This window comes from Cricetulus griseus, chromosome 7, assembly GCF_003668045.3.
Source record: "Cricetulus griseus strain 17A/GY chromosome 7, alternate assembly CriGri-PICRH-1.0, whole genome shotgun sequence".
Classification (NCBI taxonomy): Eukaryota; Metazoa; Chordata; class Mammalia; order Rodentia; family Cricetidae; genus Cricetulus; species Cricetulus griseus.
The window spans coordinates 50,926,713-50,944,129 of NC_048600.1; the positions used below are offsets into that span (position 1 = coordinate 50,926,713).

At 44.5% G+C, this 17,417-nt stretch overlaps 1 protein-coding gene across 2 annotated transcripts in view; it reads right to left on the reverse strand.

Moving 5' to 3' along the window:
- Positions 1-17,417, reverse strand: part of Wwc1 (WW and C2 domain containing 1) — a 147,005-nt gene that overhangs the window by 49,790 nt on the left and 79,798 nt on the right. For both annotated transcript variants that reach the window (XM_035448195.1, XM_027425225.2), the window contains exons 3-5: positions 17,085-17,288; positions 5,634-5,710; positions 4,397-4,476 (exon numbers count right to left, since the gene is read on the reverse strand). In XM_035448195.1, the coding sequence (XP_035304086.1) occupies positions 4,397-4,476; positions 5,634-5,710; positions 17,085-17,288 (361 nt within the window). The remainder of the gene's footprint in view (positions 1-4,396; positions 4,477-5,633; positions 5,711-17,084; positions 17,289-17,417) is intronic.

The following is a 17,417-nucleotide window of genomic DNA, read 5'->3' on the forward strand; positions in this document are numbered from 1 at the left end:
TGAGACCCTGTCGGCAATAAACATGCACAATTACAGAACACAATGAGAGAAAGGTGAGGACAAAAGACTCTCAGTTGATATTGGTGCTTAAGAAGGGGGTTTCAACAGATCTTTTGTTTTGCTCAGTTTTCGCTAGGTGTATTATTATCTGATGAAGTCAAATGCATTTTTACACTCTTTTCCAAGTTTGACTTCCTTCTCCACAAAGTATCATTACTCTTGAGCACATACTGTAGAAAACAGCAAAAACTAAAAGAAGTCCTTCAAAGAACTGTTTCAATAAAAATAGACAAGAATAATTATTTTTTTTAAAAGACTCTCAGTTGTTACACCATCTACAGTGTAGCCTTGGGCATAGTGCTCTACCACACACACCTTGGTGTTCTAAGGAAGCCTAGATTGTGGCATTTGCCTGGCCCTGTTCAGTGTTGTTCTCACCGTCAAATGGGATAAAGGACTTTAATCCTATGGAGAACTAGGCAGTATGAACAAATGTAAGGGATTAAACACCTGTAGCCTGGAGATTATTGGCTTATCCAGACCCTACATATAGGTTTGTTCTGATGAGAAAAGTTGAAGGAAAAAAGATGAGTGTCTCCCCGTCTCCTTTTCATAAGTTCTGAGGTCACATCCAAGGTTGTACACATGTGTGGCAAGCGCTCTGCCACTGAGCTGTGACCAGAGATGGCTGAGGGGTAAGGATCTGAAGAGGACTGGAGAAGGTTCTGAGAGTAGACACACTTATGGCTTCATGTTTTCATCAAAGGCTGGCCTGAGGCTTCAGTGGAGGGTGGAGAAGGGGAAGTTTAACAGTCTAGGGAACACCACAAACCCATTATTCCAGGATGAGAAACCCTCACAGGCATTCCTCTCTGGCTTCCTGCTACAGCCCAAACTGTCCTGTGCTAAAAATAGCCCGAGTGGGAAATCACTTGGAAAGGAGGAAAGGGGGGACGGAGCAGGTTTCTTCCCTGGCTTCGTGGTTCTGGTGTAGGGGAGAGGGCAGCAGGGAGGGGTTCCCACACAGCTGCCCCCTACAGTTACTTCTGCTTCCGTGGAGACAAAACAAAGCCCCAATTGTGTCTCCCACTAAAAATAGTCTGTGTATTCTTTCGAGGACTTAGATCTGGGCAAGGCTGCCAGGTTGGCCAGTATCTGTCTCAGATTTTGTCTGAAAAAGTTCACATTGCTCCACAAAGGTCCAGAGAAGCATCCCCAAAGTGTGGGTAGGATGGGAGGTTTCCTGACCCAAACTATTGTCAGGGGGTGGTGTGTGCAGGGGAGAGCTGTATGCTTCAACAGGTCTGAAGGCTGGGCAGAGCTTTTCTTTGCCAACAGGGCAAGAATGGCTTTGCATCCCCAGAAGGATGGACAGAGCTGTTTGTGTGCTTGGCTGCAAGAGCTTTACCTGATTTCTCCAGGCCCTTAGCAACCCGGACTCTGGAATTCGGCTGCACAGAGCAGCTCAGAGAGGAAGACTCGGGAAAGAGCTGGACTGAGAGGGGGTGGGGGGAGAACAAAGGGTCACCATTATATACTCAGTAAAATAATCTTTTGGGGTGGAGGGTAAAAGGAAAGAAAAGTTGTGTGTGTTGGGAGGTGGGGAGATGTGTTTCAGGATTTCCACATTATGCAGCTGTCCTTTCTTTCAGACTTTTGGGGACTCTCTTGCCCAGCAGCCTCAGAAGCCAGACATAGCCTCTGACAGTAACAGGCTCATCCCATCTTGTCCAGACACTTCTGGCACAGGGGCTCTGTGGCATGCAGAAAGAAAGCCATGCCCTTCTCCCATCAAAACAATAACCTGTCTCAACTCCCTCCTGCTCATAAGGGGTCGAGCTGCAGGCCACAGCCCCACACTTTTGGTTTTGATTTTCCTTTTTCATTGTCCTTGAGAGGTTTCCGTCAGTCTTCATCAGTCTTTCTCTTTTCTTTTTAATTTTTTTTATTCAAACAAAACAAAACTATGAATCAAGCTCATGGATTCTCAGACATAGCTGCTCAACAACTCTTGGCTGGTATCATGGAGGCAAACACATAAGCTCTTGCTGAGTAGAACTGTATGCCAGTCTCTAACAGTGATGGTGATATGTTGCAAAGTCCCTCTGGAAACTCCCTAAATTACTCCTGAAGAATGAGGTCCACCATTCCCAGGTTCTGCGAAGGAAATGCCCAAGTCCTCTCCTACTAGACCCTGAACAAAAGCAATTCCAAGGGAGTTTGAAGGTCTGGTGAGAGGGTTATCTGGGGTGGTGTCTAGAGAGGGACTGAGATGTCAACTTCAAAATCCAATAAATCCCCAAGCACCTCAGTAGTAATAATTGATACTAATTCAACAGTTCTAGACTGGAGGTGTAGCTCAGGGAATAGATTATGTGCTTACCATGAGTGAGGTTTGATTCTTGGGTGCTAATCCCCCCAAAACAAACAAAACTACAACAACAACAACAACAAAAACAAGTAACAAGACAAACGCTAGATGTGTCTCAGTGGCTAGAACACATGTCCTGCATGTGTGAAGCCCTTGGGTTTTATCCTTAGCCCCAAACAATAAATAAGTAAATAATAAAAATGAACACTGTTAGGTCCCAGGCAGTCCATCTATCTAGAAATGAGCTCAAACTGGACTCTAGAGGAGTTTCTGGTGGTGAGATGAAAACGAGCCTTCCTCAGGAACCTGTGAATCCAGTTCTCATCTGCCAAAAGGAGTCATTTCCCTCACCTAAAGCAGAAGGGAACATAGGCTACCTGTGGGGTCTATCAGCATCGCTCATGCTGGCCTCCAGGCTCCCCCAGTATCACAAGTACTTGTTATACATCAGTACCCTCCCCAGAAACTAATGATCCTTACACTCCATGTGATTTGTCCACCCACTTTCTCTATTTCTAGTTATCCCCACTCACTATGGCTTGCACTCTGTCTGTGAGTTTAAGGCCAGCCTGGTCTACAGAGTGAGTTCCAGGACAATCAGAGGTATACAAAACAGAAACTCTCAATGAAGAAAAAGAAGATAAGGAGGAGGTGAAGCAACAAAAACAGCAACCACCACCTACTGATCCTCAGCTAGGGGTTACATACATAACTATATGTTACACATGTAACTTTTTGAACTACTGTTATGACAGGAATCGCTGATATGTCCCAGGGCAGGATACGGTACTCAGTGAATGATTAGGATAGACTTGAGTCTTGAGCAGGGGGTGGGGGTAATGAAATGGTATGGGGTGGAGCTGGGGTAGGGAGAGAAAGTGTTGACTATCAGAACTGGTGTCCATACAGGCACAGCCTCCTCAAGACTGGAAGTCTCTTAAAGCTAAGCATCCTGGTAACCTGCCTGGTGTTTTGGTGAGGGTTGCTAGACTACCTATGTAGTGCTCACCAAGGGAGCCACCAGATAGGCTGAACACAATTTAGTTAAATAAGGAGTGGTAGCATACACATCTAATTCCAGTTCTTGATAGCCTGACACAGAAGGTTGGCTATAAGTCTGAGGCCAACCTGAGCTATAGAATGAAGCCCTATCTCAAAAAACAAAAACAAAAAAGGCTCCCAAACATGAGAAAAGTCTCAATTACATGTGTCTAATTATAACTGCAGGCTGATATTCACTGAGCATTCAGTGTATACCACTCAGTTTCCTCATCTATATAATGGGGCTATAGCTAAAAACAAAAAAACATTCCTTTGGGATTGCCACAAGGATCAGATGAACATCATCATGCAGAAACACCTGAAAGTATTTTTTTTAGCACATAGCAAAGGCTCTACACATCTGCATGGCCACAGTCAACGTCACAACAGATAATACAGTGCATGGGAAATAAACAAGCCGTATCCCTTACTTAGGTGTAAGCCCACTTCTACAAATGAAAACGACATCTGTCTGTTTAGTGCGGAAGCTCTTTGTGCCACCCACAGGGGACTGTGCACATAGCCAGGTGCATAATTCTCTAGGAAGATGTTTAGTGCTGGAAGAGATTGCTAGTTCCGCAGTGGGGTAGCAGTGAAGTGGCAGCTCACTTTGGGGGCCTTGGGGCTAAAAGGTTCACTTGGTCTGTGACTGATGGTCTAGCTGTCAATTAGCAGAGATCAGGTGTGCACAGAAATGCTTGACACTTGCTTCTAGGCCTGGGGAGTAAGACTCTGTTGATCCTAATGGGTTTAGAAGCTCAAAAGATGATAACAGCTCCATGGTTTAAAATGACTCTATTTACCTCTACCCTTGGGTGATGGCATCTTCAGTGAGTGCCAGAGGGAAAGAAGTTAAACAGAATTGTGAGGGATGCATCTTGAGAAAGAAGTGAGGAAAAGAACTAATGGGAGGGTGGGGCAGAGAGAACAGGAGGGGACCTGGGGTGAAGACTGCCTATGCTCTCCACTGCGGGATAGACTTACTTCTTCAAGGTCTGAAAGCCACGCTCTTTGAACTGTAGCTCGTGCTGCAGGTGGACCATCTCTCTCTTCAACTTGTTGACCTAGATGGCAGAGGACCACACAGAGGATGGAGTCAGAGGCAGGTGTGGAGCTGTAGGCTGAAGCCCAGAGCCCCTGACTGTACTGCTGCTGTATAAGGAGCCACCCACATCCCTTGGGCACTATATGACACAGCACCCTCCCTTCACCAGTGTAGGGCTGGGAGTCAGCATCTCAGCCAGTGTCTCTGTAGGTCCTGTCAGCCAGTCTCTACACCAGGGAAACAGGGAGTAATCAGAGGCTGACTGTGATAGTCAGGCCTCCCCACTTCTTAGCTATGGTTTTTCTCTTGGACCACTGACCCCTTCTCACCTCTTCTTGCCTGTTGTGATGAATAGGGACTGTCGCAGTTACTTGGGTCACACACAGCTTACAGCTGGTGATGGGTCTGAGAGTACTTTGCATGGAGGTGAGAGGCAAGACACCACCAAGAGCCAGATCCCACTTGCAGCTTGTTTGGCCTGCTGAGTGCTGACAGCCTGTCAGTGAGAGCTACTGATTATGTTCTAAGAGACTTCATGCACTACACCTCGATACACAGTGCTTTCCAAAAATACCTGACATCTAGAAACATGGTGTTCACATTCCAGTATGGGCGCAGTGTATTAGAGCTGAAAAACCAGCCTATTAGTCCCCAGTATTCCATCCTGCCTCAGGCCACTTCCCCTATTTATGGTTTCATATGTGGAAATTATTCAGACCTGAAAGAAACCAGTGTTCAAAATACCCAGTATACTGAAGACAAGCCACTTAACCATTCTGCCTTAGTTTCCATCTCAGTACGATGGGGGTAATAATACCTATCCTCTTAAAGTCATCAAGAATTAAGATGATGCAAAGCAGGCAGCCGTCAGGAGGAGGAAGAGGACCAAACTAAAATGCCCATGGAGGACTCTTGTTTTGCCAGGCAAGGTTCTTGGTCTCTGCTGCTTGTCTTTAAAGTACAGAAGATGGCAATAGCTACTTCCAAGGAGTGGTGCAAGAACATGAGATGAAGTTCCCAACGCTGTGCCAGGCACAAGGTGAATGCCTCTATATGGCAACTGTTGTACTATCGTTAATACAACTACTTTTATCCTGGAGCCTTGTTGGCCCTGGCTACCATGGCCTGGAGGGTTGTCTAGAGAGTGGTTAGTGAGGATGCTGTGAAGATCCTTACCCGGGATTTTGCAGTGGCGATTTCGGCTTTCAGGATCTCAGGGTCATACTTGGAGCTAGATGAAGACCCAGAGGCCACTGCAGGGAAGAAAGAAGAGCATCTCAGTTGAGGAGACACAGCAAAGCTGGCTTATCTAATCTCCTAAGTGAACCCAGAGAGGAAGGGTTAAAAACGTGGACAGCCTACATGTCCAAAAAGGGGGATTTGTTACATAAATATGGTACACAGAAAATGAAGATCTGATTGTTAGGCCTCCAACTCAAAAGTGCAGTGCAGATGTGCAGAAATGACAGTCTTGGCTCAGCTCACATTGAACTATAGGATTGCTAAAGGATGCTTTTTGCTTTCCTCAGGAACCTGCAAAATGATAAGGCCAACTTCCCTATCTCCCTTTTCTGTGGCTGGTGAGGCATCTGGCTCCCTATCTATTACAAATGTATAACAAGCCCACCCTAGCCTCTAGACTCCTCCTTCCTGTTCTCATGTACTCGTTATGTATCTCAAAGCCCATATTAGCCTTTTAGCCCTTCTCACCTCCAATATGCTAGCTGCCAGGCTGTTTCAGATTGCAGATGGCTTCCTACTCTCTTTATACAATAAGGTTTCCCTTTGCCCTTGCTAGTCTCTCTCTTGCTATTCTTGCTTCTCTTGTAGATAGCCCTGACCATGTCCAGTCTGCTTCTTCCTCTTTTCTTTCCTTTTCCTTTCCTTTCATTTCTTTTCTTCCTTCCTTCCCTCTTTCCTTGCTTCCTCTCTTTTCTTCTACTGGAATCTTCTTGATGCTTCTGGATGTTCTCTCTCTCTTATTTACAATAAAAACCTTCCTCCCAACTCATGGAGCAGCTATCCTGCTGGTTTCTTTACTGCACCCTTGCTTGCAGAAATAACTTGTGCAATTTAAAACCACGGCGTAGAAAACTACAGAGTGAAATGAGAAAATGCCTGACACATACTGTTTCATGAAACCTGGATGACAAAATGTATAGAAAAATTAAATATGGGACATGTACAGTTGGTAAACTGATACACACACATGCCTTTAAAAAGACTAGATGCAGCTGGGCGGTGGTGGTGCACACCTTAATCCTAGCACTCAGGAGGCAGAACCAGGCGGATCTCTGTGAGTTTGAGACTAGCCTGGTCTACAAGAGCTAGTTCCATGACATCCTCCAAAGCCACAGAGAAACCCTGTCTTGAAAAAAAAAAGACAAAGACTGGATGCTGGGGGACATAGCTCAGCTACTTCCTTGGCATGTGTGAGACCCTCGGTTAACACTGCTGTCTGGAGAGGTGGATGATAAATGAAACTAATTTCCACCTTTGCATTTTTTTGTCCTTTTCATATTTTCTAACATGAACATCTACTTTTCTAATAAAGATGCTAAAATGTACATTTGAGAAGAAAATAAAGTACTCATAGTTGTATACCACCCTAGAACAATCTTTGTCCTAACTCTTAATGTGTAGCCATAGTTCTATCAGGTTAGAACTTCACTGCCTTTTAATAGCATTTATATCATTGTAGCTTGTGAAAATGAACATATACAGTATGTACAGTGTTATATACTTCAAGGAAGAAAACGAGACAAAGGGAAATCAGCACATGCCACAGGCTCCCTAACTCAACCAGAGTCACCACAGACCAGGCTCTGAGCATCCTGATTGGTGAGGTGAAAAGAGAAACATGTCTAGATATAAGACTCAATCATGTTCTAAATGAACATCCTCCCGCGCTGTTGAACAGGTATTTTTGGTAAGGAAGGTGATTCTCTGGTGTCCTGAATCACACTGGATGGGCTAGCTCATCTCCCCTCCCACTCCTGGTCATCTGAACACTGCGGTGAGAACCCAAGCTGAGGCCAGGCTTTCCAGGAAGACGTCAACAGTATTCCTGCTAATTTTCAGCATCTGACAGTGACAAAGGGAGAAGCTGTTGTTTAGATTTAGTTAAAATAGTTTAACGGGGCTTTGAATTACGCATGAGGAAGGTTCAGGATTGGGGAATGAGAAAAACTACTCTGTATAATGACAGCTGAGGCACCAATGGGCAGCAAAGCACTTCAGCAAAGCTCACGGTGATGACCAGGGTGATGGGGTCTGTGCTTTACCAGAAGAGACAAGCAGAGCCAGGGTGGAGACAGGAGGGCTTCATGGCCTTTGTCTGGGGCATGGGACAAGGACTCAGGTGCTCAGGGTGTTTCTTGAGGTTTTCAGCTCCTGCCTTCTGAGTCTTCAGTGGGGTTGGTGCCACTGAGAGGATCCTGGCAGGATACAGAGCTGGAAAATGGTGTAAGCCTATTCTCCAAAGAAGTGCTTCCTGGCATTTTAGAGTGGTTCCCACAGTCTGTTATCCATGGTGGATGGTGAGAACATGATGAAAAGTCTGGAGAAGTTGTCAGTGTTGGGAATAAGATGGAGATGTATGTGGAAAGGTCAGTAGAGGGGGGGTGCCTATTCTAAGCACCACATAATGCCATCCCCACCCCCGCCATGAAGCTGTGCTGCTGGGGACAGCACTACATTGGGGGGAGACATTAAGGAGAGTGGTAACAGTCTGAAGACCTGTCACAAGTGGCAATTCCTGACCCAGGATGGGCAGAGGTGATTCTGGGGGTAAGTTCTTTTATTTATTTATTTATTTATTTATTTATTTATTTATTTATTTATTTGTTTTGTTTTCTGGGATAAGTTCTTGTGAAATTCATTAGCATCCCTTGGGCAGGCTCAGAAATTCTGGAAGCAAAGGAAGCAAAAAAAAACAAAAACAAAACAAAACAAAAAACAAAAAAAAAACAAAAAACAAAACCATATTCCTACCAATGGGGCTATCAGAGACCTGAATTCTTACTCATTGGAAAATTCTTATGAAATGCACAATTTATTCACAAAGCTGCTGAAATAGAATATAGTCGGGTGCATATTTTTTAGGTGAACTTTTTACTGAAGTTTTCTGTTTGAAGAGACCTCCATAAGCCAGCCCTGGTAAAAGCCTACATAATCCCAGCACTCAGGAGGCTAAGGAGAGAGGACTTCTGAGAGTTCAGGGAGATCCTGAGCATCATCCAAACCCCTTGCTTGGAGTATAGGTACCATGCCTTCTACCAATAAGCATTCTGCTTCCATGTGACCTGGGGGAAGGTATGTATGCAGAGCTACTTTATGCTACTTCAGCTCTCTCACCCCTCTCCTCTCTCCCTCATTTCAGTTCTCTCTTTCTGTGCCACCCCCATTATGTTGCAAGAACCACACTTCTAGTGGCTTCCTGGGAAAGGAGACAGGAAGGAAGCAAAAGTTTTGAAATCCCACATGTCTCAAAATATCTTTATTCTACACTATACTTATAGATAGTTTCACAGTTATGGAGTTTTAGGTCGGAACTGGCTTTCCGGAAAAGGCATTGCATCTGTTTAATTCTGAGTGACTGGCATGAAGTCTGGAGTATCCTGAGTCCTGGTCATTGTCGTGTGACCTGGTCTTTCTGGATGCCTGTAGGATGTTGCATTGTTCCCAGGGTTTGAAATCTCCCAATGGTGGATACGTTGACTTTCATCCACTGTGTTGAGCACTTGGTGAAGCTTTTCAGTGTAAAAAGCCTCCTCCCGTTCTGGGAAATGTTGCTGAGTTATTTCATGGAGGCTCCATCATGTTTCCTCAGTTCCCTCGGATCGTTTTGATCTGGAAGAGGCTTTCTGCACCATTGCTCTGTTTTCCCCTCTCATTGCCAATCTTGCTGTAATTTGGCTCTGCTTCCTAAAAGATTTCCTCAGTTGTATTTTTCAGTTTTCCAACATAACTGTTACTTTGCATGTTTTGATTTCTGAAACATCACGTGGGGCTTGGAAGTCTCCTTGGTTTGGAACACAGCTCCCTAGGCTTGTCTCGTGGCTGTGCATCCTCTGCGGAGATTTTCTTCTCATGTAAAGCCCCTCCATGTGTGGCCAGTCGCTATTTATTTCCCGTTACAGGATATCTGGAGTCTCAGCTGCTGGGTGTGCAAGTAGAGGCCAGTCCACTCGTTTGTGCACTGCGTGGTCCATAACTTTGTTGGCTATCTCACTCAGGAGGCCTCAATGTCTGTCTTTTAATTAGTTCTCTCTTCACATCTCTCTTCTGCCCAGGTTTCCAAGAGTCCTACCCAGCCTGGTGGGTGATGGTCTGCCACCAAATGAAACATGAGGGTTGAGGTCTTCAAAGGCTGTGTCCACATTCAAATAATAATTACATTTCAGCAAGGCATGTCCTGGCTTTGAACCTGCCTGGTATCCTCTAATCTTCCAGTCCTGAGAATCCAGCACATCCAAACCTTTAGTCTTTTACCAGGTTAGAGATGGGTAATCCCTTGGCTGGACCAATAATGGGATGTAGTCTGGTTTGCCTCTGACAATCTTTTGAGATGTTCTTCTCTTCATTTCCAGATCTCCTGAGTCTTTGCCTGTTTCAAGCTGGGTGAATCAGGATGTAGGCCAGGAACTTTGGCATGTGACTTGCCAACTTGGATTAAATGAAGGGAATAAAGGTTTGAGATCAGACCTGCCTGGGTATCAAGGTATCTGCTACTTTTTGGTGGTGTGATTCTAGAGGAGGCCTCTTGTCATTCTGGGGCCTGGGTTTCCTTGTCTGTAGAATAGTAATAACACCATCTTGTAAGGGGGGAAAAGGTAGTTGCTGTGGAGGGGCTAGCTTACTGCTCTCTAGGCATACAGTAGGCACACATTAAATGATGGTTTCTTTCTCCTTCCTCATGGAAACTAGAGAGTTGATGCTAAAGTCTAGCCCCACCTGTGACTGGCACTCACACCAGTTGAGGGCAAATGTTGAAATCCTCACAAGCCCCAGCAGGCCATCTGAGTTAAAGGACAGGTATGTGACCTCACCACTCTGTCACTCAAGAAAAAGTGACTTGGAAAGCAAACTTGGCTTATCAAACTAAATAGATTAAGAGGAGGCCTTGACCACATCTCCTTTAACTGGGATTCTGGGTCTCATATCTAGCTGTCTGACTGACCCCATGGAGGTGGCCTGAGGCTGGTGCAGCTCCTGGGGATGTGTGAGTTACATTGATGGGCTGAAGAACTGCATCACTTACTTCCTGCCTTTTGCAGAGTATTTACAGGCAGAGCATTCCTTTTTGAAATGTGTGATGCTGGATCAGTTTCAGATTTTGGAATTTTTAAATTTTGAAATGCTTGCATATATAAAATGAGGTATCTTGGGGATAGCGCCCAAGGCAAAAAATAGGAAATTTATTCATGTTTGATATGAACTGAAAGAAACTTTATTTACTTATTTTGAGGTAGGGTTTCACTATGTAGCTCAGGCTAACCTGGAGCTCACTATGTAGACCAGGTTGGCCTTGAATTCACAGAGATCCACCTGCCTCTGCCTAAGTGCTAAGTTTACAGATATGTGCCATCGCACCTTGCTTGACATTATTCTAAGTACCTGTGTGCATGACACAAAGCCCATGATATGATATGGCATCACAGTACCACTTAAACAATTCTAAATTTTTGGAACATTTTAGATTTTCATTTCATAGATTAGGGAAGCTCATCTTATATTCTTGGTGCCATGGATCTGTTAAAATTCTTTAATACCAATAAATAATAATAATTTTATTGATGGAAGAACAATGTGATATATACAATTGCATGCCCTCAATGACCAGTTTAAATCCCATAAAGTCCCCCAGAAGGCAGATCTAATACTATCATTAGATTAATTTTGTACACACACACACAAAAAAAAGACCAAGAAGTTACAAGGTTATACAGCTGGCAGACCACGTATCATGCATTTGAAGCCAGGCAGTCTGGTTCCAGCAATGCCTCTGAAAAAATTATATGGGATCAGGCATGGTATAGCCCATGCCTTTAATCCTAGCAGAAACAGGTAGATCTCTGTGAGTCAGAGAACAGCCTGGTCTATGTAGTGAGTTTCAGGTCAGCAGTGCCACACAGTGAGAGCATACCTTTAAACATATATAAAATTCATCTCAACATGCATATAATAAGTTACACAAATGTCTGTAATTCTAGCTCTGAGGTATCTGAAGCCCTCTTCTGGCCTCTGCACACACAGGTATACCCCTTCCCCCATTCCACACATGCTCACTGTATGTGCATGTATACACTTTCATGGGCACATACACACAAATTAATTAATTGGTATTACAAAATATTAACTCTCTGGGCAGATAAAATGTCCTGGCAGGTAAAGACACTTGCTGCCAAGTCTGTTGAGCTGTTCTTTGACCTTCAAGGTGCACCATGGCACATGGGTATCCATACTACATATGTACATAAAAAAGGTCAAGTGTAAATCCTCTCAAACTAGCTTGGGAGTTTGAGTGAGGTCTCATTTTAACCATGGAGTTAGGTGTCAATGAGGATATTTACTTAGCCATTGACATGTTTCTAAGGAAATTGTACTACATGCTTTCTGTAGACTAGTGGCTTTCAATGGGAACCAATTTGCCTTCTGTGGCACACCAAGATGTCTGGAAATGTTTTTGTTTGTTACAACTTGCAGGGAAGGGACAGTGCTGGTTCCTGATGAAAGGAGACCAGAAGGATCCTTCCATATGCAGGGTAGCCTTAGTGCCTGCTCCGAATATCAATGGCACTGTGGCTAAAGTCTTGCTGTGGACTCATCAGAAAAATTCATTGGTGCGTGTGTGTGTGTGTGTGTGTGTGTGTGTGTGTGTGTGTTTGTGTGTGTTTTCGGTAGTGGTGGGGGTTTCGAGACAGGGTTTCTATGTGGCTTTGGAGCCTGTCCTGAAACTTGTTCTGTAGACTAAGCTGTCCTCGAATTCACAGAGATTTGCCTGCCTCTGCTTCCCGAGTGCTGGGACCAAAGACATGCGCCACCACCACCACCTGGCATGAGAAATGCATTGTTAATATCTTCACAGTTAAACATAAAGTGTCTGAGTCTGGTAGCTATGGTCTCCCATGGTGAGTGTTGTGGCAACAGACATGCACCCAGGCCTTCTGAGAACAGCTTCCCATGGCTGCCACCACCGTGCAGCTTTCTCATGAGACTCTTTACTCTTAATGCATTTGACTCTTTTTCCCATCTGACTTTTAATTTGATCAAGTTTCTATCCACAAATCCAAGAATGACTTGACAAATACTGATACGTCCTTTACCTATATCACCCAGGGTTTTGTTTATTTTGTGGTGCTGGGGTCAGAACCCAGGGCTTGCACATGTTAGACAAGCACTCTATCATTGAGTTCTATGTATCTCTACTCCTTCTTTAAAAATTAGTTCTGGGGCTGGTGGGATGGCTCAGACAGTAACCATATGGTGACTCACAACCATCTGTAATAGGATCTGATGCTCTCTTCTGGCATGCAGGTATACATGCAGAGCACTAATACATAAAATATAAATAAATAAAAATTAGTTCTGAGGCAAAAAAAAAATCATTATACAGCCCAGACTAGCCTCAAATTTGTAATCCCTGGTTTAGCCTCTGGAGTAGCTGGGATTATGGGCATATTCTGCTATCTGTGACTAGATCCTCCAGCTTTTAACATTTCTTCATAATCTATCACTCCTTCTGCCTGGTTAGGAGTGTGGTTAGTTCACAGGAACTCTTCAACATGGCTGGGGATGTAGCATGTGTCTAGGGTACACAGGGACCTGGGTTTGATTCCCAGCACCCCTTAGCCCACCTCATTCCCCTAAAAAACAACAAAAAAAGAATTCAACAAATGATGTTAGAAACACTAGCAAAAGCTGAAAACACACACCATATTCAAAGCTATCAATGTCATCAACAGCTACTCACTGTCTGACACTATAGATTTTTCCATGCCTTTTTGCCCACCCCAAGTAGCTTCTTCAGCCTTTTAAAATCTAGACCAATTATCTTGCAGACTAGTCTACATTATGGATATATCTGCCTGTGTTCATGGCTAGATAGACTTGGATGAATCATTATTGTGTAGGCACCTCTATGAAGCAACCATCTCACAGGGCTTGTGATGCCAACTGACTATTTACTGGTGATGTTAATTCCATCCCATCTATAAAGGCCACAAATATCTCCAATAAAAAGAAACATTTGACAGTCTAAAATTAGCAAGTGACTTGTGGGTTATTATTCTAGTACTATATAAGCATCCTATCACCCTCCAAAAGGAAAGTATATTTGCCATCTTTCAAACTATGGAGCCTTAGAGAGAGGAAAAACATCAGGCTTTACCTCTTCAAGAATGAGTTTCACTAGCAACAGTAGTATCTTAATTTCAGGACTGTGGCAATGATAATACTGTTTGCTGAACCCCCAAGTTCCTATATAAAGCCTTAACCTCCAAAATGATGAGGGTTTGGAGGCAGGGCCTTTGGAAGGTAAGCCGGCTTAAGTGAGGTCCTAGAAACTGGGCTGCTGTGATAGAGGAAAGACACAGAAAGTCTGCAACCTCTCTCTGCCATGTATAAACCAAGAGAGCTCGCACTGGCACCCACCCATGCCAGCACTTCATCTCTGTCCAGCCTCCACAACTGTGGGAGAACACTGTGGTGGAAGTCATCTAGTCTATTGTACTATATCAACTCCCATGACTAAGTCAAACTCAGGGCTACAAGCTTCCTAATAGTGTCTAGCATGTCATTGGATCCACAGATAGTGGAGATCCTGGGGGAGCTCCTGAGTGGCTAATGAGGGCAGGACTGGGGGGGGGGTTCAGCCATCTAGCTGAATGAACCTCCCAAATCAGGAGCATCACAACCAAGCCACAGATGACCAGAGACCATGGTCACATGCTTATTCCCCACTGCCTGGCCTATACTCTAAGTGGCAGAGATGACAGATAGGTTCGCAGATTATAACTGTCTCTCACTAGCTGTAAGACTGTAGGCACATTATTGATCTTGAGCCTTGGTTTCCTTATCTGTTAAGGTGGCTACTGACAGTGCTTTAATTAGCATTCGAGTTGAACAGACGTGCCATGAAGATTGTTGGAAATACCATATACAGATTGTAGGAATGTTCCTGGTGTGTAATAAATATTCAATAAACACAGGAAAAATTTGGTTAGTAAAGTAGTGGCATACCAGATGTAGAGTCACATGTCTATAATCCCAGCTATTAGGAGGTAGAAGCAGGAGAACTCCAGTTCCAGGCTAGCTTGGGTCTTATCCCTACCTAACTAAACAACAGCAGCAGCAACAGCAGCAGCAGCAGCAGTAACAACAACAGCAACAGTAGCAGCAGCAACAGTAGCAATGGCAGGAACAAGAGTAGCAGCAACAACAACAGCAACAAAGTGGTGAAAGAAAAAAGTTATAACCCCGAGGATCCTTGACAGTCAGTGAGTGGCCTTTCACAGCACTAGGGGAAAAAGACAGGAAGACCCAGTCTGGCTTGGTTTGCTCCTGTGACACCAGGGTAAATAAGGAAGGCAGGAGCCCTGCCTGTATAAGTCTGTAAATACCACCAACCTATAGTGTAAGCAGATGTGCTGTGAACTGTGCAATGACAAATATCCACAGAGCGGAGACTGGGGTCAAACCCAGGGAAAGGGCTTTTGACAGAGTTGTCAGACGGCCCAAGATATAAGGCTTGAAGGATGAGAAGGTGTCTGTCTTGTATTCTAGGAAGTGTGAGTGCAAACATCCTGCTGCAGAAAATCGAGGGGAAAGTTGGAGAACGGGGTGGGAGAGACTTAGTATAACTGGACATCAGTAAATGGAAACCTGAGATGAGTCAAGGATGTCTGCAGGGATTGGTCACACAGAGCTTTGTGGGCTTGTTTTAAAGCTGTAGTAAAATGTGTATAAAACATAGGGCAGGATGGAGCTCATTTGGTAGAATGCTTTCTTGGTATGTATGAAGCACTGGCTCTATCCTCAGTACTGCACTGAGCAGGCGTAGAAATGGTACACAACGCTGGTCAGTGGTGGCACACAGCTACAATCCCTATATTCTTGGAGGATGAGGAGCTCAAGGCAAGCCTTGGCTGCACAGCAAGCTAGAGACCACTCTCTGCTAGAGAAGCCACTCACTCTGTCTCATAATGGTGAAGGGCACTAGCAAGATTGTTCAGTAGGTGAAGATGCCTACCACCAAGCCTGAGGTACTGAGTTCGATCCTTGAGACCCACATGGTGGAAAGAGAGAGACAGGTTTTTCAAATTGTCCTCTGACTTCCCCACACATATCATAGCATGTATGTGCCTACATACTCATACACACACAAAATATAATGTAATTTTAAAATGCACACAATGTTGGGTGTGGTGACGCATGCCTTTAATCTCAGGGGGCAGTGGCAGGTAGATCTCTGTGAGTTAAACAGCAACCTGGTCTATATAGCGAGTTCCAGGCCAGTCTAGCCTACATAATGAGACCCTGTCCTCAAACCAAAACTAGGGCCTGGAGAGATGGCTTAGTAGTTAAGAGCACTTGCTATTCTTGCAGAGAGCCCAGGTTCATTCTCAGTACCTATTTGGTGGATCACAGGCACTGGCATACATGTGGTAGACATACATACATGCAAGCTAAACACTCATATACACAAAAATGAAGTTTAAAAAAAGAAAACAAAAACCTTAAAACAGCAACAATAAAACAACAACAAAAAACTACACCCACGATGTAAGATTACCATTGTAATTATTTCAAAGCATACTGTTCACAACATTAAGCATATTCCTGCTATTGTAAAAGTGTTATCATCCATCATTATCAGCCACTTCTAGCACTATTTTTTTTTCTGCTCAAAGCAAAATTTTGTGCCTATTAAACAACTCTCCACTCCCCATCTCCCATAGCCATGGATGAGTTTTAAATAAGGTGATATGGAATCTGCTTAACATTCCCAAACGATTGTAAATGAAATGGAATGAAACAAGGTGTAAATGGCAAAGGAATTGTTGCTCGACACAGAAAGGAGTGGGGTGCTAGGAAGACGGCTCAGCAGGTGAGAGCTCCTGCTGTGCCATCATGAGGACCTCAGTTCAGATCCTCAGCACTCATGTAAAAAGCCAGGCACAGCTGTGTGTGTCTGTAGCTACGGCAATGTAGGGAGGAAGAGAGGAAGATTGCTCGGGCGTGCTGGCCACCAGCCCAACTCCAGCGAGAGACCCTGTCTCAAGGGAATAAAAAGATGGGTGACAGAACAGGATACTCAACATCCTTCTCCGGCCTCCACATCTATGCATGGGTGCAAGCAGCGACACACACACACACACACACACACACACACACACACACACAGAGAGAGAGAGAGAGAGAGAGAGAGAGAGAGAGAGAGAGAACAAAACAAAGAAAAAAGTAACAGGAGGAACAATGAACAATAGAGTATGGTGGTTTGTACAATGAATGGAGGGAGAAAGAGAACAGATTTAAGCACTGAAACTTCTGAGAGTACTCAGAGCACAGTCCCTACTGTACTAGTGGGATTTGCTGTCAATGGCCCCAGCAGTGGGAGGTACTCACAGCTGACCTGGGAGCCCAGCTTATGCTCCCAGACGGCATGCAACTGCTGATACTCCTGCTGTGCCAGCTCCAGACGCTGCTGCTTCACCTGGTAGATCTCCTTTTGTGCACTCAGAGCCTCCTGGGCCACGACCAGGTAATCCTTCAGCATGTGCTCTTGCTCCCGCCGCCATTGCACCCTCGGATCCTCGATCTGAGTGGTCTCTGAAACAGATCCCAAGACACCATGTCAGCATCGTACATGTACTTACGGGGTTGGCTGTTGGGCTACACAATCCACCATTGGAAAACAAAAGTATGATGTGCAGAAACTCCCAATAAATATAAGTGGGT